General features: G+C 50.6%; 1 protein-coding gene across 6 annotated transcripts in view; it reads right to left on the reverse strand.

Moving 5' to 3' along the window:
* ADCY10 (adenylate cyclase 10) overlaps positions 1 to 26024 on the reverse strand; it is a 69407-nt gene that overhangs the window by 20999 nt on the left and 22384 nt on the right. For 5 of the 6 annotated variants that reach the window (XM_059147029.1, XM_059147028.1, XM_059147026.1 and 2 more), the window contains exons 11-21: positions 25148 to 25224; positions 23277 to 23466; positions 20822 to 20877; positions 17807 to 17960; positions 15818 to 16010; positions 15217 to 15303; positions 13083 to 13357; positions 11134 to 11270; positions 6419 to 6547; positions 5033 to 5311; positions 4654 to 4944 (exon numbers count right to left, since the gene is read on the reverse strand). In XM_059147029.1, the coding sequence (XP_059003012.1) occupies positions 4654 to 4944; positions 5033 to 5311; positions 6419 to 6547; positions 11134 to 11270; positions 13083 to 13357; positions 15217 to 15303; positions 15818 to 16010; positions 17807 to 17960; positions 20822 to 20877; positions 23277 to 23466; positions 25148 to 25224 (1868 nt within the window). The remainder of the gene's footprint in view (positions 1 to 4653; positions 4945 to 5032; positions 5312 to 6418; positions 6548 to 11133; positions 11271 to 13082; positions 13358 to 15216; positions 15304 to 15817; positions 16011 to 17806; positions 17961 to 20821; positions 20878 to 23276; positions 23467 to 25147; positions 25225 to 26024) is intronic. The other variant, XM_059147030.1, reaches the window with a different exon arrangement.

The raw sequence follows: 26024 nt of genomic DNA on the forward strand, positions 1-26024 counted from the left end.
GCCTGGGTGGCTCAGTGGGTTAAGCCTCTGCCTTTGGCTCAGGTCATGATCCCAAGGTCCTGGGATCGAGCCCCACATCGGGCTCTCTGCTCAGCAGGGAGCCTGCTTCCCTCTCTCTCTGCCTGCCTCTGTGCCTACTTGTGACCTCTCTGTCAAATAAGTAAATAAACAAATCTTAGGGAAAAAAAAAAAGGTTTTATTTATTTATTTGACAGAGAGAGAGCAAAAGAAGGAACACAAGTGGGGGCAGAGGGGAAGCTGAGAGGAAACAGCAGACTTCCCCCCAAGCAGGGAACCACAGGCATTGATCCCAGCACTCTGGGATCATGACCTGAGATGAAGGCAGCCGTCTCACTCACTGAGCCATGCAGGTGCCCCCAATGTCTCTATTTTTTTATGTTCCAAACGGTAATAGTGACAGAATGGGACGCAGAGACCAGCAGTATTGACTAGAAAAGGAAACAAAGCTGGGCGTACAGATATGCTTTTGTCATTCTGTCCTTTACCCGTGGGTGAATCGCACTATTTTTAGTTCTCAACTTCTTCATTTATGAAGGGTCTATTGTTTAAAAGTTCCCTACTTCAAAGGGGATCTATAAAACTCAGAAGAAAAGAATATATACAACATGCTTGTAGGTGCTCAGAAACGAGGAGAAAAGCAAAGACACCACTTGCTCATCTCATGGTTTCAAACACCTGGAAATAAGACTTCAGGTTCAAGGTGACCAACTGAACTCCTTTGTTTATCTCTAGTACTGCTGGGTCCAGGACATGTTACCCCACTGAAATGAGAATAAAACAATCTTAAAAGCCACAAACCCACAATGTATAGAAAGGAAGGGATCCGTTCCTGTCCGAGGTCATTGCCGGGGCTGTCCTCTCTGCCCGGATGCCCCTCCCTGGCCATCGCCACTTCCTCTGTCTGTCTAGGAATCTCACCTCTCAGTGCTCCCCTAATGACTCTGCATTCCTCGTCTCCCTTACCCTACCGGACATTCTTTCCAGTTTTCTTCCCTGCAGTGGGTTTTACCTCCCGCAACATACTGTAGATTTCTTACTTATTGTGTTTTTTCCTCCATTGCTTCTCCACAATCGAGTGAATGCTCTTTTGTCACTGATGTGTCCCAGTGCTGCACCGGGACTGGCACAGAGCAGGACCTCAGGATTTGCTGAATGAGTAAACAAACTGTCGGTGGGATTTCACTCCCTGTTCAGAAGGCGAAGGCGTGAGAGGAGTGGTCTCTGATGAAGTGGGTGGAGGGCGTTGAAGGGCAGATCTTTGGGGATCAAGACTCAAGAAAATAACTTAAGAAGGACTTGAGAAAAGAGAGAATTGAAAAGAGAATCAACTTCCTCACTACCTAATCTATTTCTATGGTCTTTGAACCTCTTCCGATGACAGCTGACTCTTGAACAGCACAGAGGCTTAGGGACGCCCGACCCCTGAGCCCCCAGCACTGGAAAATTCACATATAACCTTTGACTCTCCCAAAACTTTACTTAACAGCCTGATGTTGACAAGAAGCCTTACTGATAACATGAAGTTAATTAACCCGTATTTTCAATGTTTTATGTATTATATACTCTAGCCTTACAATAAAATAAGCTAGAAGAAACAAAATGTTACTGAGAAAATCGTAAGAGAAAATACATTCATAGTACTCTACTGTATTTATTGAAAAAGATCTGCATATAAGTGAATCTGTACAGTCCACACCTGTGTTGTTCAAAGGTCAACTCTATGTCCTTTACCAGTGTTACCTACCGTCACAAGGTTCAGGGGTAATGGACAGAGTATCCAACCAAGACAGGATATTATAAAGAAGACATTGCAAAAAAAATTATCCTAGAAACTCAAGGAAAATGGACTTTCATTAAGAACTCCATTTGCAGTATATTACTTGGTTCTGGAATGAATAGCATTTACATGGTCTTCTTAATGATTTATCTAACAATGGTCATCAACGGTGCTGGTCCCGAGGAGTAGTGTGACGGGGGGTGTTCTCCCCCTGGCATGCTGTATCTGTTCACCAAATTAAGAAGAAAACAGATAATGCCAGAATTTGTTTTGTTTTGTTTAACTGCATGAACACATCCTTTTGTCCGTGGGGGCGATGACCAGAAAGAACAATTAAGTTAAGATGTTGGCCCCTGAGAAGTACTCAAAGTGTGTGGGGTACTGGGGCTTGGCATTATTGTTTCTATTGTAAAACTTTTAGGAAAAATTTTAAAGATGTCTAGTTGATAGCCTCTTAAACAGGTGGAAAGTTCTGACAAGAGAAATAGTAGAGCTTTGGCCTCAGGCAGGTAGAGGAGCGGACAAAAGCACAGACATTACTCAGAGTCACAGGAGGGCACAGAAGCACCCTAGTGAAACCGCTAAGGCATATTGGAGAATCCAAGATTACCTGAAGTTGCTTTCTTTGACAGCCCTCGCCAGCCTGCTTAAAACCAACTGTGGGTGCGGCTGGTGGCTCAGTCGGTTGGGCGTCGGACCCTTGATTCTGACTGAGGTCATGATCTCAAGGTTGTGGGGTCGAGCCCCGTGTCGGGCTCCACTCTCGGCAGGGAGTCTGCCTAGGATTCTCTCCCTTAGCCCTTCCCTCTGCTCTAAAATAAATAAATCTTAAACAAAAATCAATTGCAATTATATCCCCCCCAACACTGCCACCAAAATATATATATATAAAGACATACATGGAGAGACTCACTGGTTCCAATCTTCCTTCCTCATTCATTCATCCATTCACTTGGTAGGGACCACACCCAGCATAGAGCCCAACACAGGGTCTGAGCTCATAACCCTGAGATCAAGACCCTGGCTGAGATCAAGAGTTGGACACTTAACCAGCGGAGCCCCCCAGGCTGCCTCTTGCGTCCCCTGTCTTTATCTCCCTCAGTCAACTCTCTCCTACTGGCACTTGCTCTGGTTCCTTGAACATGGCTCTGTGTTGGGACCATCCCTGAAGCTTCTTGGACCTGCCCATGTGCCTTTATCAGCCCTCATAGCCCTCTCTCTGGGCGCCTGCTTTGTTTGTTGTAGGGTCTGCCCTGTCTTGGTCCTCAAGTCCTTAGAAGTTGTTACTTTCTTGAGTCTTCCGTTCCAACATCTAGGGCTCTTCTCATACTCCCAAGAAGTACTTAAAAGGGCTCCAGGCTGGCTTTTTCTCTCATCCGACCCGGGAGAGTCTGGACTCTAGGGATCAGAACCTGAAGTCTGACTTCTCTTTTTTGAAAAGGGAGGTGAGCAAGTGCTGGTTCCAGGTCAACACTAGACTTGTGCCACAGTGCAAAGCTGCTTTCCTCCTGATCGAGGACGGAGACGGCGTCGTCTTCTTTACTCTCCGACTCCATGGACGGCCGCATCCAGAAACCTCTTCCAATCTCCCCTGCCAGCCTTGCCCAAAGGTCCCACCCTGCACTTTGGGAAGCTCAGGTGTACTGGGCACAGCATGAGCTTGGGAATGAGACTGACCTGCGATTGAATAGTCTATCACTCATTCTGTGGCACTGGACAAGCTATTGAATCTTCCAGAACCTCAGTTTTCTCATGTATAAAGTAACAAGAGCCTTCCACCTTGAAAGGTTAACATGAAGATCAAAGGAGAATGCATGTGAAATAAAGAATGAGTGAGAATAAATATTTATTTCGGGGGGGGCGCCTGGGTGGCTCAGTTGGTTAAGCATCCACCTTGGCTCAGGTCATGATCCTGGGGTCCTGGGACGGAGCCCTACATCGGGCTCCCTGATCAGCGGGGAGCCTGCTTCTCCCTCTCCCTCTGCTCTGCCCCCAACTCACCTTCTCTCTCTGGCACTCTCACTCTCTCAAATAAATAATTAAAATCTTTTTTAAAATTATTTTTGTACCTATTATGTACAAGGCACTTTAGATACATTTCTTCCTAATTTTTAATACCATGAAATATAAGTACCCTGTCCTTATCCTCTGCTTTCCCAACCAGATTCAGCCCTAATCACCAAGGCCTCTGGCCCGGGCGCAGAGCCCTGTGATGCCCCCGATCCCCCATGAGGGAGGGCTGGAGTTGGGGTTGCTGCCTCTGGCCTCACGCCTGTGCTAACAGTCCCTGGTACATGTTCCTTTGAATCCAGACTGTGTAGCTGATTCGCACCCCAGACTGCCACTTCCTCACGTTTGTACCACAGACGATCTGGAACGTCTGCCCTGAGCCGGAGCCCCTGACCTGCTTAGCCCTGCATGGTTCCCCCCACTCACATTCTTTCTCTGAGGGAACCTTGTTTCAAACCTGACTGCGGAACAACAGTCTCACCTGCCAGGAAACGGTGCCCCTCTGGCTCTCGTTCCCATTCAACATGTGAGCCCCACCCCAGCCCTTGGACTCCATCCTTGGTGTGAATTAAGCCGGGTCAGTTTAATCCCTCTGGATATTTTCCTTTGAGCTCGGTGCACCCCATTTTGCCAGAGTCCTGATCTCAAACTCTCTGTGAGTGTCACAGCAAGACTGTTTCTGGTGCACTCAGTGCTCACATGCCCCCCCCCCCGACCCCCATCTATGCGACACAAGTCTTCAGCCATTCGCAGAACCCACGCCTTGGGGGACTTGAAGCCCTCGGGGTCCAAACCCACGCCGGGCCCCAGGCAGAGAGGACGGGCGAGGCCAGAGGCATATTTACTTTTATATCCGTGGGACTTGGCCATCTTCTGGATGGTGTCCACGTCGAGCGTGTTGAGGCGGATGTCCACGGTGAAGTGGTGGTAAGGGACGAAGTCTCCGCTGCGGCAGTGGTCGCACCGGTGCGCGTCCTCCTCCAGGAAGCGCGCACACTTGAGGTGCATGGCCCTCCTCTCGGCCTTCAGCCACAGCTCGTAGGCCGTCTTCTGCATCACCGGCCGGCAGAAGCGGATGACGTGGCACTCGATGACCTCGCTCTCCAGCTCGTGCAGCTCCTCGCCCTCGTCACGCGCTGCGGAGGCAGAGACGCACCGCTCGGCCCGGGCCCACGTGGGGTCGGCGGCCAGAGCGTGGGGCAGCGGCTCCCGGGGCGCACTCACCTATGCCCAGGCCCGGCCTCAGAGACAGCGAGCGGTGATTGACCTTGCACGAGGCCGCGTTGTGCTTCAGGGCGGTCCGCAGCTCCTTGCCGTTGCGGAAACAGTCGAAGACGTTGGCGTCCACGAGCGTCGCCAGGGCCTTGATCATCATCTTCATGTTCCAGCAAGGCAGGACCTCGAACAGCAGCTCCGTGGTGAAGGTCAGGCCGGTGACCGCGGCGCACCGCACCAGCATCTGGTGTGACAGGCTCATGCTGTCCAGCTGCACCAGCGAGGTTTCTGCGGGGGAAAGCCACGCGGCCGGCCGGCGCTCACTGCCCGCGGCGGGCCCATTGGGTCGGCCGCCGCCTGCCCTGCGCCCCAGCCAGCCCCGGAGGGGCCCCCTGCCCAGGGCCTGCCTCAGAGCGTGAGCGGGGGGCGCCGAGGGCGCAGGAGCCGCTCCCCAAGACGCACCCGGCGTGGGGGCCAGACTGGAACGAGACCCGCTGTGGGGTTCAGGTTCGGGGCCAGAGCGTGACAAGGTCTGTGGGGCGGCGGGAGGTCACGGTGGGCCCGGCCGTGGGCGGAGCGCGCCCGCCGGCCGCCAGCTACCTTGACTTCTGCGGCTGGCCCTCGTCTGCCCCGCACTGACCCCCTCGCGGCCTCTGCCTCGTTCCTGGAGCGGCCGCCGCCATCTCTGCGCTCAGGGCACCCGCCAGAGAGCCTCGAGCGCCAACTCCAACCTCTCGCCTAAGCGCGGCCTGGTGAGATCCTGGCCAGGATGCCCCTCCGTGACCTCCCCTGTGGGGACAAGATCTGAATCCCCTGCCCACAGAACAGTGCAGAAGCCGAGCCCACGGCCCTCCCACGCGGGCAGACGCAGCGCTTGAGCAGCGATGCTTTCCAAAGACCGAGAACCTGGAGGTGTCCCTGGTCAGCCTCAGACGCTTCCAGCTGTTTGTGGATGGCATGACTGGGAGCCGAATCCCTACCACAACACTGCTTGAAGGTCATTTTTCTTTAACGGGGTAAGAATACAGCTCGGATATAAATTCTACGCTTGCCATTTCTTATAAAAGTAAGTGGCAGAAAAAGTGTCAGGTTTCGATTTTCTCCCTCAATATTTGACTTAATTTAATGATTTAATGAAAAATGCACTGCACCTCATTCATTTACGCACTTGAACTAAACTTGGTTCAAATCAGATTCCAGAACATGCCCAGGGGAGCAGGCACTCCAGGTCAGAGGCAGAAAAGCTAAGCCTTCCACGGAGCTCTGACTGTGAGAGGCAATGCCACGCGGGCGGCCCCTGCAGTCCGCCATCTCCCTCTCTCCCTTTACGACAGCCACCCTAGAGAAGGGAAACGGGGGGCGAGGTCCTGGAACACTGGGCCCGATTTTCTTTACCTTTTAACGATGCTGGCGGTGACAAGTTTTTCAGTCTGACACCACTGGCGAGGGTACAGACTTCTTCACTTCTCTCCTCATAATTAGGGGTCAATATTTTTAGTTCCTCGGATGGTCTACTGAAATTTTCTGAAGGGAGATGAAAAGGAAGAACACATTGGGGTTATTGTCACCGTCTCGGTTTCACAATAAACTTCAAGGTGGGTCTCAAAGATTTTATTTGTCAGAGGGAGAGAGAGAGAGAGAGAGCACAAGCAGGGAGAGCAACAGGCAGAGCTGAAAAGCAGGCTTCCCACCGAGCACGGAGCCCAATGCGGGGCTCGATCCCAGGGTCCTGGGATCATGACCTGAGCTGAAGGCTTTACCCACTGAGCCACCCAGGCGCCCTTCATCCAGTATTTTGGAATAATGTTTTAAGTAAACTAATATAAGACAACCTAAATGTACTCAAAACGTTCTGCCCCACCCCCCAAAGCATGGGGAATCACTATTAGAAGTCTTCTATAGGGGGCGCCTGGGTAGCTCAGTGGGTTAAGCCACTGCCTTCGGCTCAGGTCATGATCTCAGAGTCCTGGGATCGAGCCCCACATCGGGCTCTCCACTCAGCAGTGAGCCTGCTTCCTCCTCTCTCTCTCTGCCTGCCTCTCTGCCTGCTTGTGATCTCTCTCTGTCAAATAAATAAATAAATAAAATCTTTAAAAAAAAAAAAAAAAAGAAGTCTTCTGTAGTACATGCAGTTTAAGAGAAGTTTGATTCAAAGATCATCAGGGCGTATCTTGCAATACACACTAGGGTACACCGTGTGCACATTCAGGTACCCACGCTCGTATGCAAACGCACTCTGGGACAGGTACTCGGCTTACAACACGGTTATCAGAACGAGATATTTAAAGTGGTGAGGCTGGCGCGCACACTCTCCTGGTCACTGTGTGTCCCGATACTCACAGTGCGTCACTCCCTTACTCCCGCAGCCATTCGTGGATCGCCGTGGGCTGTGGCGTGGGAACGTGAGGGTGAGCGCGGCTGGGCTCCTCACCTCCTGGAGGGAAGGTGTGTGCGGAGCTGCACTTCCAGGCGGGAAATGGGCCACGTGAGGGGCGCCACCTTGAGATGAGCCCAGTGTCACTAAGAGTGAGGATCCCCGGCGCACCGTATGGCCGGGGACAGGGACAGACACGAGCGGTGCCGCTTCCCACCCCGAGGAGCTCAGTGTCTTAGAGACAGACACGGACGTGCCGGTCAGGCGCCAGCGGGACGCAGGGGGTAGAAAGCAAGGCGCAGTGAGCTGGGAGCCCAGAGAGGAGCCACGGCTCCGTCTTCGTGGATTCCGAACGGCCTCGTGGAGCAGGACGTAGCACGATGGCGCATAGGAGGAGGTTGTTTCCAAGTGGAAGAGCGGGGCCGACCAGGGCAGGGCACAGCAGCCTCAGACGCCCTGCAGGTGAGGCGAACGTGAGGTCGCCGGGGCCGCCGGCTCCAGCGCGTAGGGGGCAGGAGCCCCTCCAGGGCACGTGCTCTGGGGACATGGTTTGGGAGCAGACCGTGGAGGGCGTTTGACGTCGCACTGTCCAGTCTGGACTTGACTCGTGGCACACTCCCGGGACAGCACAGGTGCCTGGGAAGGGGGAGGAGTCGGCCACCAGCCGCTTCTCAGAAGGCAGCCCCGGTGCGGGTGGGGCAGGCCAGGGAACAGGAGAGGGGACACTGCGTAAGATCAGTCACGACGGGGCGTGACGTGGTACACGGCACAGCGAGGAGCCGGTCCGAGCCAGGCGGGGATGGAGCGGACGGGGTGTTGCCAAGAACCACGCGGGGAGACCTGGGAGGTGGTGGTGGGGAGGGCGGGCGCTGCCTCCGGGTCAGGCGGGCGGAGTCCGAGGGGTGAGCGGGTCCAGAAGACGTCCGACGGGCAACTGGAGGCGCAGCATCCGGAGAGGAGCGCGCGGTTATGGTGGGAGACGACGCGCCGGCAGACACCCACGAAGGCTGGGGACAGAGGAGTCCCTCGCGGGGAGAAGGAACCAGTTGGCGAAGGAGGTAGAGAAAGAAAGTCACGCTGGGCAGGCGACACCTGAGCTGGAGGGAAGGAGCCCTCCGTGGGGGGCGCCTGAGGAGGGGGCACGGCCGTCTGCAGCAGAGAGGAGCAGGGCCTGTGCCCCAGCCCTGGAAATGCCAGGGACGCAGCCCGTGCAACGGGAACACATTTCAGAGCACGGAGGAGGCCACGCAGGTCCGGAAATCAGGTCCTGGAGCGCTTCCCAGGCCCCGTTGGGAGGCGGCATTTCATCGTAAGCTCCGTGGGAAACAACTGAATGTCAGGTGTTTTTAAATCTTTTTATTTGGGAGTTTCAGACTTAACCAAAAGTTGTGAGAATAAGACTGTGTGCTCTCCCTTCAAATTCACCTGTTGACGTCTTGCCTCATTCACCGCAGCCCTCGTTTTCTCTGTACGTTCTATTTTTCCTGGAGCATTTGAACATACGTTGAACAATTCATGTCCCTTTACCCCAAATGCTTTACTCAGTGTTTCCTAAGAGCGAGATCTTCTTACACAACTGGAGCACATTTTCAGTTTCAGAATATTTCACAGTGAAATAGGAATTTACTGTCCATTTTCCAATTTTGTCGAGTGATACAATAATGTCCTTTGGTGTTTTTTTTTTTCCCCTTCCAATATAGGACCCAGTCTAGGATCCTGTATTGTGAGTTTTTTTTTTTTTTTAATTTAGGTGAAATTCACATACAGTGAACCATTTTAATGTTTCGAGGTCAGTGGCACGCGGTGCATTCACACTGTTTGCGACCAAAACCTCTCTAGTTTTAAAATTTTTCTTTTTTTTCTTTTAAAGATTTTATTTATACATTAGGGAGAGAGAGAGAAAGCATGAGTAAAATAAATAAGTAAAATCTTCAAAAAAAAAAAAAGGATGTCAATTTGTCCCAAACTGATCTACGATGTAATATATATATATTGAAATTCTTATCAATATCCCTTCAAGGTGGCACCTGGGTCGCTCAGTTGGTTAAACAGCCAACGCGGTTTCGGCTCTGGTCATGGTCTCAGAGTCCTGGGACTAAACCCCACGTCTGGCTCCACACTCCACACTCAGCAAGGAGTCTGCTTCCGGATTCTCTCTTTCTCCCCTTCCCTAGTTCACTGCCTCTTTCTAAAATAAACAAACAGATCTTTAAAAAAAAAAATCCCCCAAAGATTTTTTATAGGTACAGACAAGATTATTCTAGTGACTTATTTATTTATTTGAGGGAGTGGGGGAGGGAGAGAATCCAAGCAGACTCCCTACTGAGAGCAGAGCTGACTCAGAGCTCGATCTTGTGACCCTGAGATCATGACTTGAGCTGAAACCAAGAGCTGGACCCTCAACCGACTGAGCCACCCAGGTGCGCCCCGGAAAAGATTATTCTAAAATTCATACGGAAAGGCACAGGGACCAAATAGCTAAAACAAGGAGGAGGGACCCGTTCCTACGGCTTCGAGACTAGAAAGCTGTAGTAATCAACACTGAATGGTATTGGCAAAGGGATAGACACACAGACCAATGCACCAAAAGAGGAAACCAAAACCCACCCACACAGACGCGTCCAGCTGACTTTAGACAATGGCGCCAAGGCACGTCAAGGAAGAAGATAGAGCCGTGTGACCGATGGTGCCCGGACAGGTGGACACACGTTGGGGGTAGGAATGGGAAGAGAAGGGCCTCAACCTAAGTGTCACACTTTACACGAAAATTAACTCAAAATGGATTACAAACCTAAATGTGAGATGTAACACCTTCAAGAAAAAGAAGACAGAGGAGGAAATTTTGACCTTTGTTTATCTAGGGATAAACAAAGAGTTCTTGGATTTGGGACTCCTGGGGGGCTCCGTCGGTGAAGCGTCTGTTTTGGCTCGGGTCGTGATCCCGGCGCCCTGGGATCGAGCCCCGCATCGGGCTCCCTGCTCAGCGGGGAGCCTGCTTCTCCCTCTGCCTCTGCTGCTCCCCCCCCCACTTGTGCCCTCTCTCCCTCTCTGAAATAAATACATAAATCTTAAAAGAAAAAAATTTAGATTTAACTGACTCATAAAGGGAAAAATTGATAATTGAATTTTGTCAAATTTAAAACACTTTGGTGAGAATGAAGACAAGCTACTGAGAGAAAATATTCGCAAACCCTCATCTGACAAAGGACCTGTATCTACATAGATTAGAAACTCTCAGAACTCAACATTTAAAACAACAACAACAACAAAAAACCCAAACAATCCAATTAGAAAATGGGAAAAACACATGAAGAGATAGTTTCCAAAGAAGATGCAGAGATGGCAAAAAAAAAAAAAAAACCAAAACCCACATGAAAAGATATTCAACATCATTAGCAATTTGGGAGAAGCAAATTAGAACCGCAGTTAGATATCACCAAATACGTAAAAAAGGACTCCGTCTTAATCACAGCCGCAGAACGTCCAGGAATGTTCTCCCTCACGTAACGTGGAGCTCCCGCCTCAGTGTTACTGGCTTCGGGTGCCCCAGTGTCCTTCCGTGTTCTTTCCCGAGGCACACGTTCCCCCACTGTCCGGTCAACGTCTCTCACCGTCTGGATATTGGATACCGGCTCCAGCACCCCTCACCTCCCCAAACCTCCTGACCCTACAGGATGTCCTCTATGGAAAAGCCCCTGCCTGCCCGCTCTGCAGAAGCCTTCACCAGGAGACTCACTGAACAGGTTGTTCCAGGTCATATTGGTCTTCTCCTCAGACTCCATGGGTTGGAAAACGAGGACCCGGTGATGATCAAGGTTCTTCAGCAATTCCTCACAGTAAAACGGGATCCCACAGCTTCCCTCCACCAGGTACCTGCAGTAGAAACACAGCGACCTGTTTACACTGAACAACCATCTCTTAGGAAGGAAAAATATTTGACTGTAATCTAATTATTTGAAAATAATAGTATTCTCTATTTGTTTCCACTTGCTTTTCCTTTTTAGGGTTGATTTTTCCCTCTTTCATTTTTTTAAAAAAATTACATTTACATTTCTTCAAAGTATTTCAAAGCATTTGAATACAGCAATACATTCATTCAAAGATAATATACATAATCAGTGTTGCCTCCCTTGCTCGCCTTATAAATAACCATATCGGTTAGTTTCTGGCTTATCTTCTCAATGTTTGTTTTTAAAGATATCAAAAAAGCACACAGATGTATTTTACTCTTTCTTACCTAAAAGACAGCTTGTCACTCCTACTGCATGTTCTGCTACACCTTGTTTTTTCACTCAAGAATATATCCTGCCCGGGGCACCTGGGTGGCTCAGTCGTTAAGCATCTGCCCTCGGCTCAGGTCATGATCCCAGGGTCCTGGGATGGAGCCCCGCATCAGGCTTCCTGCCCAGCGGGAAGCCTGCTTCTCCCTCTCCCACTCCCCCTTGCTTGTGTTCCCTCGCTCACTATATCTCTGTCAAATAAATGAATAAAATCTAAAAAAAAAAAAAAAAAAAAAGAATTTATCCTGCCCATCCCTCCCTATCAGTAGATCTTCTCATTCTTTTTTTTTTTTTTTTTTTTTTTTAAAAGATTTTATTTATTTATTTGACAGAGAGAAATCACAAGTAGTCGGAGAGGCAGGCAGAGAGAGAGGGAAGCAGGCTCCTGGCTGAGCAGAGAGCCCGATGCGGGACTCGATCCCAGGACCCTGAGATCATGACCTGAGCCGAAGGCAGCGGCTTAACCCACTGAGCCACCCAGGCGTCCCTCTTCTCATTCTTTTTAACGCTATGTAGCTCTCCACTGTGTGCATGTATCCTGTTTTATTCTACCTATCCTCTTAGAGCTGGACTTCTGGGTTGTTTTTAGTCTTTTGCTAACACAAACAATGTTTTGATAAAACTTTGTCCATACGTCTCTTTATAGCTTTGTTAATATATCTTTGAGATAGTTTCCTAGAATTGGGCTGCTAGATCAAAAGGTAAATGCACACATATATGTACACGTACACACAAAATGTACACATTTAGAGAGAGAAATCTGCACATACACATTCAGAGAGGGGATGAGCAAGAGGCGAAGGGAAGGAGCTGGGTTCATTCCTGGAGTTACTTTAAGTGAGACTTCGTCCCAGACTTCAGCAAAAGCAAAGCAAGCAGCAAAGCAAGCTCATTAGAAAGAAGGGACCACAGATACCAAGGTGGGTTGTAAGTGGCCGTGTTGTTAAGGGGACCACGGTCTGGACCCCAGTGGGGGAGTCCCTGAGGAGCTTGGAGCAGTGGCGGAAAGAGCCCGCCTCCGGCACCTGCCGCAGACACAGTGATTCCAGCCGACCTTGCTTCGGCACAGGCTGTGTCTTTCAGGCTTACCAGCTGGCCTCTTGTGACAACCGTCGTGCCCTCTGTCACTGCTGATCAAAGGAGCGTGCCCACACCCAGCATGATGAAAGGGAAACAAATCTGATGTCGCTGAGCGAAGCGGGAGAAGCCGCGGCAGGAGGGCTAACCGGGAAAGGGGCAGCACGGTCCACCTCACCAGCCGCGACAGCCGGCTCTTTTGAAAGGTAGGATCCGTGGAAATGCAGAAATAGGCACCTTCAGGTGTGTTTTAAGAATCGGGATCAAGTCTGGATCTGGGGAACGGGCACGGGGGAAGAAGACCTCCAGAGAGAAGCAGGATACCCACGTGTCCAGTTCTTTGGGGATGCACCGGACATTGAGGTCCAGGCAGACTTTGTTGCGGATGTCCTTAGGCTGCAAGGCCCCGAGGGTCACGTAGGTGGCGTTCCTGTTCTTCATGATGGTGCGGGCCGCCACGCAGGGCGTGTCCGTGAAGGGAGACAGGGACATGATGATGAAGATAGGAACCGTCCGGATAAGCTTCTCCATAAAGGCCCAGGAGGCTGAGTCAATAAACTGGCCCTCATCAATGATGAAGATAATCCTTTCCTCTTTCACTGTCTGGACAAAATAGAGAAACAGAAAAATGCTGGAGGACTTTGGATTTTTATTCAAAAATTTGAAAAACCCATTCATGTATGGGTATGCATGTGTATGCATTTTTTTTCAACTTCTAAGATTTTGTTAACATGAGTTTTTAAAAACAAGTATCCACCAGTGTGGGGGGGAGGATGGAAGCGGGGAGCGGAGGGGGAGGGGGGACGGCACGGCGGCTCGATGGGGGAAGACTCTGTTCTGTTGGTAATGAAGCTCCAGGTTCATCCCACCATGGGTTTCATAGTCCTCCAGGGACACATGGTCCTTATGTGGTGCTAAATTAAAATCTGTCCAACAAATTTGTACTATTTAGAGTCTTCTAGGAATTTGTGGCAGTTTAGACAGAGCTGGCTGGAACGGGTTCTTACTTTGTCAAACCCTCGTGTGAATATAATGCAAATTTTGTAGGGTAAAGTAGCCAAGTGGAAGTACCCACTACATTAGAAGAACTGATATGTGGGGCGCCTGGGGGCTCAGTCGGTTGAGCGTCTGCCTTTGGCTGGGGTCATGACCCCAGGGTCCTGCGATGGAGTCCCGCGTTGGGACTGGGCAGGGAATCTGCTTCTCCTTCTGCCTTCTCCCTTGGTTTTGCACTCTCTCTCTCTCTCAAATAAATAAAATCTTAAAAAAAAAAAAAAAGAACCGATAAGTTTACCACACATCATTTTAATCTACTGGCAAACAAAGATCTCTTGGGTTTATCTAATGGACATTTGCTCAACCGACATGTATGTATCCAACACACACTAACTGGGCACCGACTGGGCTGGGTGCTCCGTGGGCAGGGCTGAGGGAGACTAAGCTGGCCGGCTGCCTTTCCCTCACAGGTCTGCACTATTGCTCACGCATTAAGCATTTGTTATGCAGCCATCAGGGGTGCACAGAGCTGAGGATACGGCATTGAACAAAGTAAGAGCTCACATGGTCTCAACAGAGCAAGAGCCCCGCGGAGAAGCCCTCCCCACTCTCGGGGCTCCCCACAGCTCTTCCTTTCTCTTGGCTCCTTCTGGGAACACAGTTGGTTAACCCATTCTGCCCCTCCATGTCTTTACAAATGAAAGCTACTTTAAAATTTCAGATTTCGTAAGGCAATCATTATAAAGTATCACACCCTGTTTGGTTACATGAACTCAACAAGCCTACTCGTCGGGCCCCATTCTGTCACCAGAGATTTACTCTTCACTGACCTTGAGGACATTTTGATTAACGGGGAGGTTCGCGTTACATTTTTTTTTTTCTTTTAATTTTATTTGGCAGAGACACAGCGAGAGAGAGAACACAAGCAGGGGGAGTGGGAGAGGGAGGACAGGCTTCCCCATGAGCAGGGAGCCCGATGCGGGACGCGGGGCTCGATCCCAGGACCCAGGGATCATGACCTGAGCCGAAGGGAGAGGCTTAACAACTGAGCCCCCCGGCGTCCCAAAGAGGCCCTGTTCTAAGCGTTTTACACAACCCTGTGACCCAGGTACTATTATTTCCTCTTTTACGGATGACAGACAAGGTAAGTCACTTGCTCTAGGTCACCCAGGCAGCAAGTGATAGGCCTAAGGGTTCAGATGTTGGTAGTCTGTCTACGGAGCCTACAGACCAAGCACCTGGATCTCCCTGTGATCTCAAGCAGAGGGAGGAGGAGAGGGGCTGGTTTAAGAAGAGGCTGACCCCCGGGAGTCAGGAGCGCACCCTGGACCTGAGGTCTGGGAGGAGGAGGGGCTGTGGGAGGTGTGAGGTCACAGCTTTCACACTCTTCGAGGAAGCTCTGAACCCCTCGGGCCACCTCCCTTTGTCCCGCCCCAGCCCCATCGCTTGCGATCTGGTGCCCTTACTTGCTCCAAGATCTTCAGAAACAAGGTTTCCAGCTGCTTTTGCTTTTTTAAGGTGGTCATCTTGGAAACCTCTCGTGAAATAGGGAACTGCATAAAGAATTATGAGAATATTGAGCCTGGGAAAAAGCAGAAGGAGTTACTAGCTGTGTGGGCAAATCACTTTACCATTTTGGGCCTTCAAAGCATCATAAGCCTCACGTGTTAGACGGTTCATAACGTCCCTTCCAGCCGTCTCCCGTATGTCGCTGAATCTGACCGACACAGGACATGCCAGGACATGCTCCGTCTCTGCCCTGGCCATTGCCTGCAGGAGCCCAGGGGCTCTGTGCCCGGCCTCGGCTAGTGCAGGGGTGCTCTGATGGGAGACGTGAGGCAAGGCGGATCCGCAGGGGCCCCGTGGATTTTCTCGGCGTGCGGAAGGTGGACGGAAGGTGGCAGCTCCCTCGGGGACGGTTGGGAGCCGCTTCCTCGTCACCCAGACTCTCCGCATGAGAAAAGGGAAAGAGGACCCACGGCCAAGAGACGCGAAGTCGCCGACCCCAGGCAGCAGCCGCTGCCGGCGCCCACGTCTCTGCTGCGGAGACGCACTCCCGCCACTCGCCTGGACGTGGAAGAGGTCGTTGAGGAGACAGTAGAACTTCTCGTCCAGCAGAGTCTTCACTTTATTTTGGAGGTTGGTCTGTCGTTCTTTATAATGTTTACAGGCGTCCAGACCCAGAACGTTGGCCATGAGTATCTGGATGGTATAGAAGTTCTGATGGAAGCCGATCTTGGTCAACGCGATAGCAATGGTCCTGTTGGTGAGAAAACCAAGCAGCCCAAGGGAACACTTAAACACATTTTGTGAAAATAATCAAGGCTGAAGGAAAGCTCTGGCTCTTCCTGTTCAGTTGCTACAACAACAATTCCCTAAGCTGTCTGGAAGCTGTGGTTTACTCCTGCGTCTGACGCAGCTCCTCATCCCTCCGTGTCCCGGAGCCCTCCGACGTCAGCCTAGCCATGTCCTCTTCTGTGGTCCCACGCCCACCACGTTGCCCCAACCCCGCAGACTGTCACCCACACTGCTGAGAAACCTGTCTAGCACCACGACTCCGTGGATCCCTACCACACACCGGTGCTGGACCAATGCAAATCCTCTCTCCCATTTCCAAGTTTTCGTGGCCCCCACTGCAGCGGCTCCTCACAGCCCCGTCCGATCACTGCAAATCTCCGCTCATGTGCAGCCTCCTGGAAACCCTCCCCGGTGCCCTGACGTTGGGTCCCAGACCCCTCTCTGTCATAGGTTCCCAGTCCTCGCTAACACACTTCCGTCAACCCCACCGCAACCTGTTTTCACTCTTCCTCTCTCCTTCTCTTTCGTGAGAGCTCTGTGAGGGCGGGGACCGGATATTACTCATCTTGGGGGCACTGACGCTTGTCATGGGTGACTCATGTCCCCCCCAATTTCATGTGTCGGAATCTTAGCTCCCGGTACCTCAGAGGGTGATCTTCCGAGTGATCTTGGAATAGGGTCGCTATGGAAGGAATTATGTAAGTTAAGCTGAGGTCATGCTGGTATAGAGAAGCCCCTAATCCAAAATCACTAGGGTTTTTATGAGAACACAGACAAGGCACAGGAGAACACTATGTAAGGATAAAGGCAGAGACTGGGTGATGCTACTTCAGCTCTAGGAGCACCAACATTTGCCGGCCAACTCCTGGAAGCTGGGAAAAACCCATGGGACAGACCGTCCCTCAAGGCCGTCAGAAGGAACCAACCAGCCTGCACCTTGATCTCAGACTCCGAGCCTCCAGAGCTCAGAGACAGTACATTTCTGTTGGTCGAGACGCCCAGGCCGTGGTGCTGTGTACGCAGCCCCAGCAAAGCAATTTAGCTCTCAGCTGTTCCTGGAACACGGTAGGTCCTCGGTAAGGGTCAGGATAAACGAATGAGGAAGTGTCTCCTCGTTATGAAATCTCCACTGTGACAGTGGAAGAGGAAAACAGCTTACACTAGTGTACGGTTTACAAGCAGACCCCATAGTCCTCGTCTTAGTCACCGTCACTGGTCACTCTACCGAACACCACAGGGCCCCTGGCCTCAAAGTGCCACGTGGGCTGTCCCAGTGCCCTTGTGACATTCCTCCTACGGTAACAGCTGGACGGTGTGAGAACCTTAGCTCTGCCTTCCAAGGGAAAATCCAGGGGCCTGGCCTTCTCCATCCCCACTCACAGGGCTAAGTGGTTTGAACTAGCGGTCCTCTGGCGCTGGCCGGACACCTCTCTGGGCTTGTTCTTAGATCCCGCCCAGCCTTGCTCTCAGGGTCCGTGCCGCCACGCTCCCACTGCACACCGGTGACAGAGAGTGGCACCCAGGTCCCGGCTGGCACCACAGCGGCATCTCAGGGGTCAGCCCAGCTTCTCATTTCTTCGTTCAACATTATTTATCGTCAATTATCTGCTTAGCTCAGAGGGTAGGACACCCCATAACTGACAGGTTGTGGGACGGTTACGTAGGACACATGACAGAGGGAGAGGGGCACTAGGGTAAATGAACCCTTTAAGGACATTTCTCTGGGTTCCCAAGAAGTGGTCACTGCAAGACACCCACCTGTGGTTCTCTCCTTGGGCCAGATACTCAATTTCCATAAGTATCTGGCTCTTCCCGTATCCTGATGACCCTTCGTACATTAGGACGCGGCTGCAGTTGGACACCAAAAACTCCTTCATGGTGCACATGAAGTACTTGATCTCCTTATCACGTCCTGTTGTTTTATTTTGTAAAAAAAGGAGCAAACCTAATCAACATAAAATAATCTAGAAACACAAAAAAAGCACATAGTGATACAACTTCTAAAAATACCTTTGGAATTTCCATGGAATTGTTCATGAACTTTCTTGAGATCCTGTGCACTTTAAATATTTTTTAATCTTTCTCTGGAGCTTTCCAGTTAACCATGTAGTTTTACAGTTTTGTTTGATCCCCACAAGCCATGAGGGCAAGTACTTTTATAATGTTCATTAAAATATCCATGTAGCTTTAGCACAGAAAACCAAGATTCAGTGTGACCAACTGCTTAGATTACACAACAAGAACTCAGCCAACATTATCTGGCCCTGGAGCTTGTGTTCCTTTCCTTTTTCTTGTTTTCTGTAACCCACTAGAAGTAAATCTCCAGATTTTTACATCGGAAAATAAATGTATTAAAGTTAGGGTTCCTATATTGAACAATTACAGATACAGTATTTTTTTTTTATTTCTAATTTTGTGAAAGAAACTTGCTCTTTATCAATGAGAAATTACCCTTATCCCAGAGCCACTAGAAACATGACTAGTGTTAAGAAAATTCAATTTTTGATCTTAAAAAACCACTTTTTTGATTATAGTTTTGTTGACATCTGTGTTGTTGGTGAGCATACAATTTCATTTACAGGAGCTCTTGTAAGAGAAGGGCATTCCTATAGCCCCAACTTCTGACAGTCTCTTTCTCAGCTAGAGCTTCGAGGATAAGGTATGTGAGCTTGATGTTTGCCTCTCACCGATGGAATCAGGGAGAAATCGTATACTGTGCCACCGTGTTCTCATATGACTGCCATATTGAGTCCTTGGTCTTGCCGAGGGGGCCTAGGACTTCCTTTTGCTGTCACTCACTACCACAGTGAGCATATCCTAGGCTGGACAGTAAAGCCCCGGAGGAGGGAGAGTGGGCATTCTTCCTCCTTTCCGGTCTTCGGGAGTCTGGGGCCTGGGGTTACAAGAAGTGATCAGACTCTGAAAAACGCCTGCTGCTGACCCTCTGCCATTCTTTTAGGCTCTGCTGAAATCAGGATTCTGTCCCAACGTTCCCCCACAGTGTGGGACGGAGCCTCCTCCTCATGGTCCTAATGCAGTTGGGCCCGGGATTTAATCTATGATGATGCTTTTAGGGATGTTCAAGTCTAACGGAAGGAATTCGCAAGTGTTCTTAGAAATGGCTGCCTTCAGAATCCACGGGCAGATCTTTAGGAGGGTCTCTCCCCAGAGGGTATATCCCTCCCTCGTTTTATGTCCACTTCCCTGTGAGGTCTAGTCCCAAGTCAGCTTTCTTAGGATAGGGTCCCTGCCACCACGAGTCACAAAAAGATCACTGCCACTGCCAGATTTAGATCACAGATCTAAATGTAAAAGGTAAAACAAAATTTCCGGAAGAGAATCTTAAAAAAATTTTTCCATGACTATCAGGTGAAGAAAAATGTCTAAATAGTATACGAAAGTCCTAGCTATAAGAGACTGGTAAGCTGGATTACATTAGAATAAAATATCCGAGGGGTGCCTGGGGGGCTCGGTTGTTAAGCCTCTGCCTTCAGCTCAGGTCATGATCCCAGGGTCCTGGGATTGAGCCCCGCACCAGGCTCCCTCCTTGGCGGGAAGCCTGCTTCTCCCTCTCCCTGTCTCTGCGGCTCCCCCTGCTTGTGCTCTCTCTCTCTCTGACAGAAGAATAAACACAATCTTAAGAAAAACGTGCACACACACAGAGAGAATTGAAAGGTAAGTGCAGAATGGGAAAAGTTACGTACAGGAAAAACAAGAGACTGTACCTATTTTTAGGATATACAAAAAATTCGAACAGATCTATAAGAAACAGAACCTAATTGAAAAATAAATAGCAAAAGATCTGTATAGATACTTTATAAAAAGATGATGTCCAAAGGGCCAACAAACACCTGAAAAAGGAGCTCAGCCATATCAGGGACATACGAATGGAAATCACAAGGAGACGCCACGATATACCCAACCGAGCCATTAAAATCAGAGACTGTTAAAACTAAGTTGTTGGTAAGGACAAGGAGTGACCAGAACTCTCATAATAACCCTGCTCGTCAGAATATAAACAAATACAGGGGTGCCTGGGCGGCACAGTGGTTAAGCCTCTGCCTTTGGTTCGGGTCATGATCCCAGGGTCCTGGGATCGAGCCCCACATCGGGCTCTCCGCTCGGCAGGGAGCCTGCTTCTGCCTCTCTCTCTGCCTGGTCTCTGTCTGTCACATAAATAAAATCTTTAGGAAAAAAAAATATAAACAAACACAGCCACTTGAACAATCACTTGGCATCTCCTAGCAAAGCTGTGCCCACCGTCCTGACAGCTTCCTGGACACTCACGCCCAACAGAAACGCGCACGGGTGTTCACCAAGAGACAAGTACCAGCATCTTGACGGCAGCGTTTCCCATAGAAACCAAGAACCGGAAGCCACGGCAGGGTTGCACGAGGACGAAAGGACTAGCTGCGGCCCGTGTACAAGACGGGCTGCCGCGGCACGGTGCAGACCAACGCACGAGCCCTACACCCGCCGCCGCAGGGCAGTCTCGTGGCGTAAAGCTGGCTGACGGGAGGCGCGTGTGGTGACACGTCGGCAGCTTCATTTACAGGACGCCCCAAACAGGCCTGAGTCACCTCAAGTGTTAGACACCTTGGGGCGCTGTGAGGGCCCCCGGAGGACAGCTATTTTCCTACTGCTTTGCCTGGATGGCAGTTGTAGGGTCATTCTGTGGCAGCTCAGTAAGTCGCAGACGGAACGTTGCTGTATTTTCTGTGTGTTTTGTCATGGTTCGATAAAGAAGGTCAAAAATCAAGGCCCACTACCTACCCAGCAGCGGGTAGCTCTCGTCCCTGCTGCAGATGAGGTACGCCATGCCAAACATGCTGGAGCGGAAAAGAAAAGAAGTTAGAGTCACAACAGGGAAATACCGACAGCGCGAGTGTTTCATTCTCAGCTCCCGGAAAGTCTCCTTTCCCCTGACTTAAGGGTTGCAGATGCCTGGGGCCGGAGAGCAGAGAAATTCTTACCTGGGAAGAAGGAGCCCAAACAACTTTGGAGCCTGGGACAGTTTCAGTAAATGCCTGTTGAGTCTGCATTGGTGGAACCAAACCCCTTTCTGGGGAAACCAGTCACCATGACGGGACTCAAGGACACGCACGTGGCATACTGCATCACAGCCCAGAAAGCACCACCGGGCGCTCAAACAGCAGCGGCCCCCTCCCTGGCGAGCCCACGCTTTGTGCCTCTCATAGCTCCACGCGCTCTGCATATATCATCCTTGACTCCTGATGAAGACCTCACCAAGACAGCACAAGTATGTCCATTTTACAGAGGAGAAAACAGAGGTGCAGAGAGTTTAGCTTGCCCAAGATCCCACAGGTAGTGGGGACAGTGCCAGGAATACCGACAAAATCAGCATCAAGCCGCCGGTGCCGGCGCTTACCCAACGCGTATCACTTCTTGTAGGAGCCTTTTCAGGCAACGGGACCACTGCCTTGCCAGCACTACTGTACTGTTTTGTTGTGTCTCTGTTGCAGCATATGCAACATACAGCTGATTTTGTCTACTGCATACGCTGGCGCCTCCCTATGAAACTGAGTTTGGGGGCAGGCACCAGGCCCGGTTCATATTTGCACTTCTTCACTCTCGTATTTGCAGAAATGGTACAGAAAAACTATGAGGCGGCCAGTCTTGGGATCCGGTAGTCCTGGCTTTCTGGGGTAGACGGACTGATTAACGGCCACCCTTTTTCACCCCTACCTGTGTCTGTGCCCTGTGCTATTCACTCTGGGCTCGGCCTTGTGCATGCTTTGCCAGTGCGATGTTACCAGCCCTGACACAGGGACTGGAGACATGCTTCGGTGTTGGGCTCGCTCGCTCTCGCTCTTCCCATATTGCTGCGACGACATGCCTGGCGTAGGGTGATGCAGGCTGAGACACACAGAGCCAAACCGTCCCCGCCGTGTCACCAGACTCCACCCTTATCCCCCCTGACATTGTCCTGGATCGGCCGACGGCCTGCTGAGCCCCAGGCATGGGAACAAGCCTAGTCAAGATCAGCCAAATCCAGCCCAGATCGGCTGAACCCACATATTTGTGGGACCAACAAATGTTTATTGTGGTCTCTACTAAGCCACCAAGGCTTTGCAGCTGCCCAGAACGCAGCCTTACTGTGCATTTCTAAACCCGGCTTTTCTCATTCCTTCAAATAGCGTTTTATTGATGGTCTGCGCATGTCATGTGCAGCACCGCTCCCGGGAGTACAAAGGTCCGTAAGAAAGACTCCTTGACCCAACTGTAGCCCTGACTCTGTGTCTGGCCGCTGAGACCTGGGTTCTAGCTGACACGGAGAATCGATACCTTTCCATGTCCCATTCACTCACTCACTCATTCACTACTGTCGGTGCCCGCTATGCGCCAAGCCTGGGAATATAAAAATGAACAAGAAATAGCCAGTCTCTGCAAAGAGCCCTCAATGTAGGAAGTGAAAAGCCTATCGGGTCAGTAATTGTGCGGGGTACGTGCCAGAGAGGTACATCGAGGAGGAAACATTGGGCTGCCTGGGCTGGACTGGGCCCTTCCGAGCCAGCCTCACGGAGGAAGAGATCCCTGAGCTAGATTTCAAAAGTTGACTGTAGTGTCCCCAGCAGACTGGGGATGGGGTGGGTCATGGAGAAGACCATCTATCCAGACAGCCCAGAGAAGGGGGCACAGGAGGAGCCAAGCTGGAAAGGCAGGGACTGCTCTGTGCGTCATTTCGAGGAAAGTGAACGTCATCACAAAGATGCCTGGGAGCCACTGAGGGGTTCTGAGTCCCCAGTGACACCCACACGTCTAAGCTGGGCTCCGGAGGAACGTGGCTCACTGCGGGCCGGCAGGAGCAGCCATCTATTACTCGCTCTAGCCCCATCGAGGCCTGGCACATGGTTGACATGACCAGTAAATACTTCATGGTTGGCCACTGTGTCCATCTGGGTCCAAAGAGATACTCCAATGAGGGACTCTGTTCTGTTTGCACAACCTGTGGAGACTTGCCCGCCAACGGTCAGTAATGAGGGTAGAATGGGGTCCTGCGCCATCTACAGAGTCAGCAGGATAGAGAAAGTTGAAGGATTTTGAAATCTGGGCCTTGGTCTGGGGAAGGCATAGATTTTAATTTCATAACTTGGATTCAGATCTGACATGGGCAACCAATGGGTTCTGTTTTGGTTTGGGTTTTTGCTATCTTAATTTCCCCACTTCTTTACCAAAAAGTACCACAAAATCCACGCCCCACACTCACACTTTCTCATTAAGCCCCAGACACTGGTAGACCGGTCCCGAATCTGCAACACCCTTCATGACCTTCTTTGGAAGCTCTTTGAAAAAGTAGGCCGGGAGGTTGCTGCCATTGTAGGTGACGGAGTCACACGTCACAATCCCTGGGTAGTACATCATCATTCTGGCCGCGATGTTGACTTTCTGGCCGATAACTGAAACAGAAAGGAAGACGGCAACGACCAGGGAGAAAACAGCCATTGAACAATTAGAATGTGATCCCCAAGGGGCATCTTCAATCCTTACTCCGTTGGCCTCTCATGAATGACACAGAAGTCCTGCCTTCGACCACCTTCATTCTGCCCACGGTTTTTAAAAACTATACAGGGAGTTAACCTGATTAGCTGTCCACACAGTTTCTACCTCTCCTGGGAGGCCACGGGGACAATGTGGTCGGAGATTAAAGGGTCTTGAATATGGAGAAGGTTCTGTATGGGCAGTGACCACAGGCCTGAAGGCTCTCAGATGAGCCGCAGCTCGTGTTCTGCTACAAGACAGACAAGCACAAGCTTGGGTGGGAGACACTGACCTCCCCATGAGGCACAAAATTGCAACTTTTCATTCCATTTTCAAAATGAATCACCTTCATTTGGGAATGCCTTTTTTTTTTTTTTAAGATTTTATTTATTCATTTGAGAGAGAGAAAGAGAGCATGAGTTGTAGGAGGGGCAGAGGAAGAGGGAAGCCTGATGCAGGACCCTGGGATCATGGTCTGAGCCAAAGGCAGACGTTTGACTGACTGAGCCACGCAGGCGCCCCATTGGCAATTTCTTAAGATTGAGTAATTAGGGCTAGGAGGGGTGAGTGTGTAAGACAGAAGGGTAATACACTAGTGTACAGGCTGAAGGGAGCCATGCAGCTTCGATCCCCATCTCTATCTGTATGTTAGCAAATTCCCTGGGCAAGTTAGTAGTTTCGGACTCTCTCATGCTTTCAATTCCTCATCTGTAAATGGGGATGTAACAGTGTCCCCCTCAGGGGACAGTTTATAAAGATCCGTGAGTGAGGACACCCCGGTGGTTCAGTTGTTAAGGGTCTGCCTTTGGCTCAGGTTATGATCTCAGGGTCCTGGGATCGGGCCCCCCATCGGGCTCCATGCTCAGCGGAGAGCCTGCTTCCTCCTCTCTCTCCGCCTGCCTCTCTGCCTGCTGTGATCTCTGTCTGTCAAATAAATACAATCTTTTAAAAAATTGATTATTAAAATTTAACCATGCAATAAAGCACGGTATCATATCTCCATACCTGTCACCCAGCCCCAAAAGCCCCAAACTTGTGGCCAGTCCTGCCCCGTTTCCACTCCCATCTGCTCTGCAGCCTGCATTATTTAAGAAACCCTATCAGACATCGGTGGTTTCAGACATAGCTCTTCCAGTATTCTAGAGGTTTTGTTTCTGAATATCAAACGGTAATAAGGTAGTAGGAGGGAAGTCAAAGCAGCGAAACCACAAGATAACATTTACTTTCTATTTCCTTTTGAGATTTGTGTTATTTATCAGGAATAGCAATATCCTTAAATTTCTTTAGGATTTTTTGACGGGAGTTAAGAGGCGTAACTGTCTCCTGTTAACAGCCAGCGACTAGAAAGCCCCTCATTCTCGGCCTCATTCCAGACTGAGAGCCCCCACTACTCCCTCGAGCACCACACATCTGAGAGTTGTGCAGAGCCCAGAAACGCGCGCTTTGCGAGCGTCGAGCTGCCAGTGGGTGAAGCTACAGGGCTCGGTTCCTCCTGAGGACTATGTGCTCTACAGGGCAGGGCCCACGTGTCGCTCCGCTCCATCCTTCCTCCCACAGAGCTGGGGGCCAGGTGCGGGGAGGTGAGCTAGCCCAGCACACCTGTGTACTCGTGTCTCACAGAGTGTCCGACGATCCCGCAGAAGACGATCCCGCTGGCCACGCCGATGGAGACAGTACTGGGGCCCGGAAGAAAGCAAGAGAGTTGTAAGGCAAAAGGGAAAGAAAATGGGCAGAGAGACCGTGGGGAGGGCAGCAGGGGGCGGGCAGGGAGGGAAAGGGTTTTCAACAAGTAACTCTTCCACGGCGGGGTCTAGGGCCACTGGACAGGGTGGTCTAGAGCTGTGAAGGGGGGATGGTTTCAGACACAGAACTAAGTCTTTAGAAGTGATAAATCAGTTCACTTTTCTGCTATTTTTAAGTATTCATCTGGGCCACTTTTCTAGAAAAGAACCTCTCATTGCCCCAAGTGGACTTTCAATGGAGAGTGGCTGTGGCTGGAGGTAATTTAACTATCTTTGCTGTTGCTCGAAAGAACAAAGTCATTATTTTGAAAGGAGGTAACTCAGATGTAGTATGTGGCATCAAAAGCTAACTTTGTTGGTTCCCGAGGACAGCTGCATATATAGATGACTGGGGGCTGACACGGCGGGGATATTTAGAGCCGGGGGTGATACGCGTTAAAGTCGAGCTACAAGTTGGGTCCTTGGGGTGTTCAGGTTAGATGAACCCCAGGGCCTGGGCTCTCAGGCAGCCAGGGCTGGGAACAGTAACCCTTACTCATCTTAACCATTTTACTGTGAGTAGATCATCTGGAGGCCAGATCAATATGTAAATTTCCAGCCCAAGGACTCCTTGTATCTCCTAATTATTAAAAATCAGTGCAGGTGTCCAGCTCAGCGCCGGTGATTCAGCCTCTACCAAGAAGTAGGCCAGACCATCGAGACACAACCCCATTCTGTTTTCTGGCAAACCTACT

The sequence above is a fragment of the Mustela lutreola genome, chromosome 14 (genome assembly GCF_030435805.1).
Source record: "Mustela lutreola isolate mMusLut2 chromosome 14, mMusLut2.pri, whole genome shotgun sequence".
Lineage (NCBI taxonomy): Eukaryota > Metazoa > Chordata > Mammalia > Carnivora > Mustelidae > Mustela > Mustela lutreola.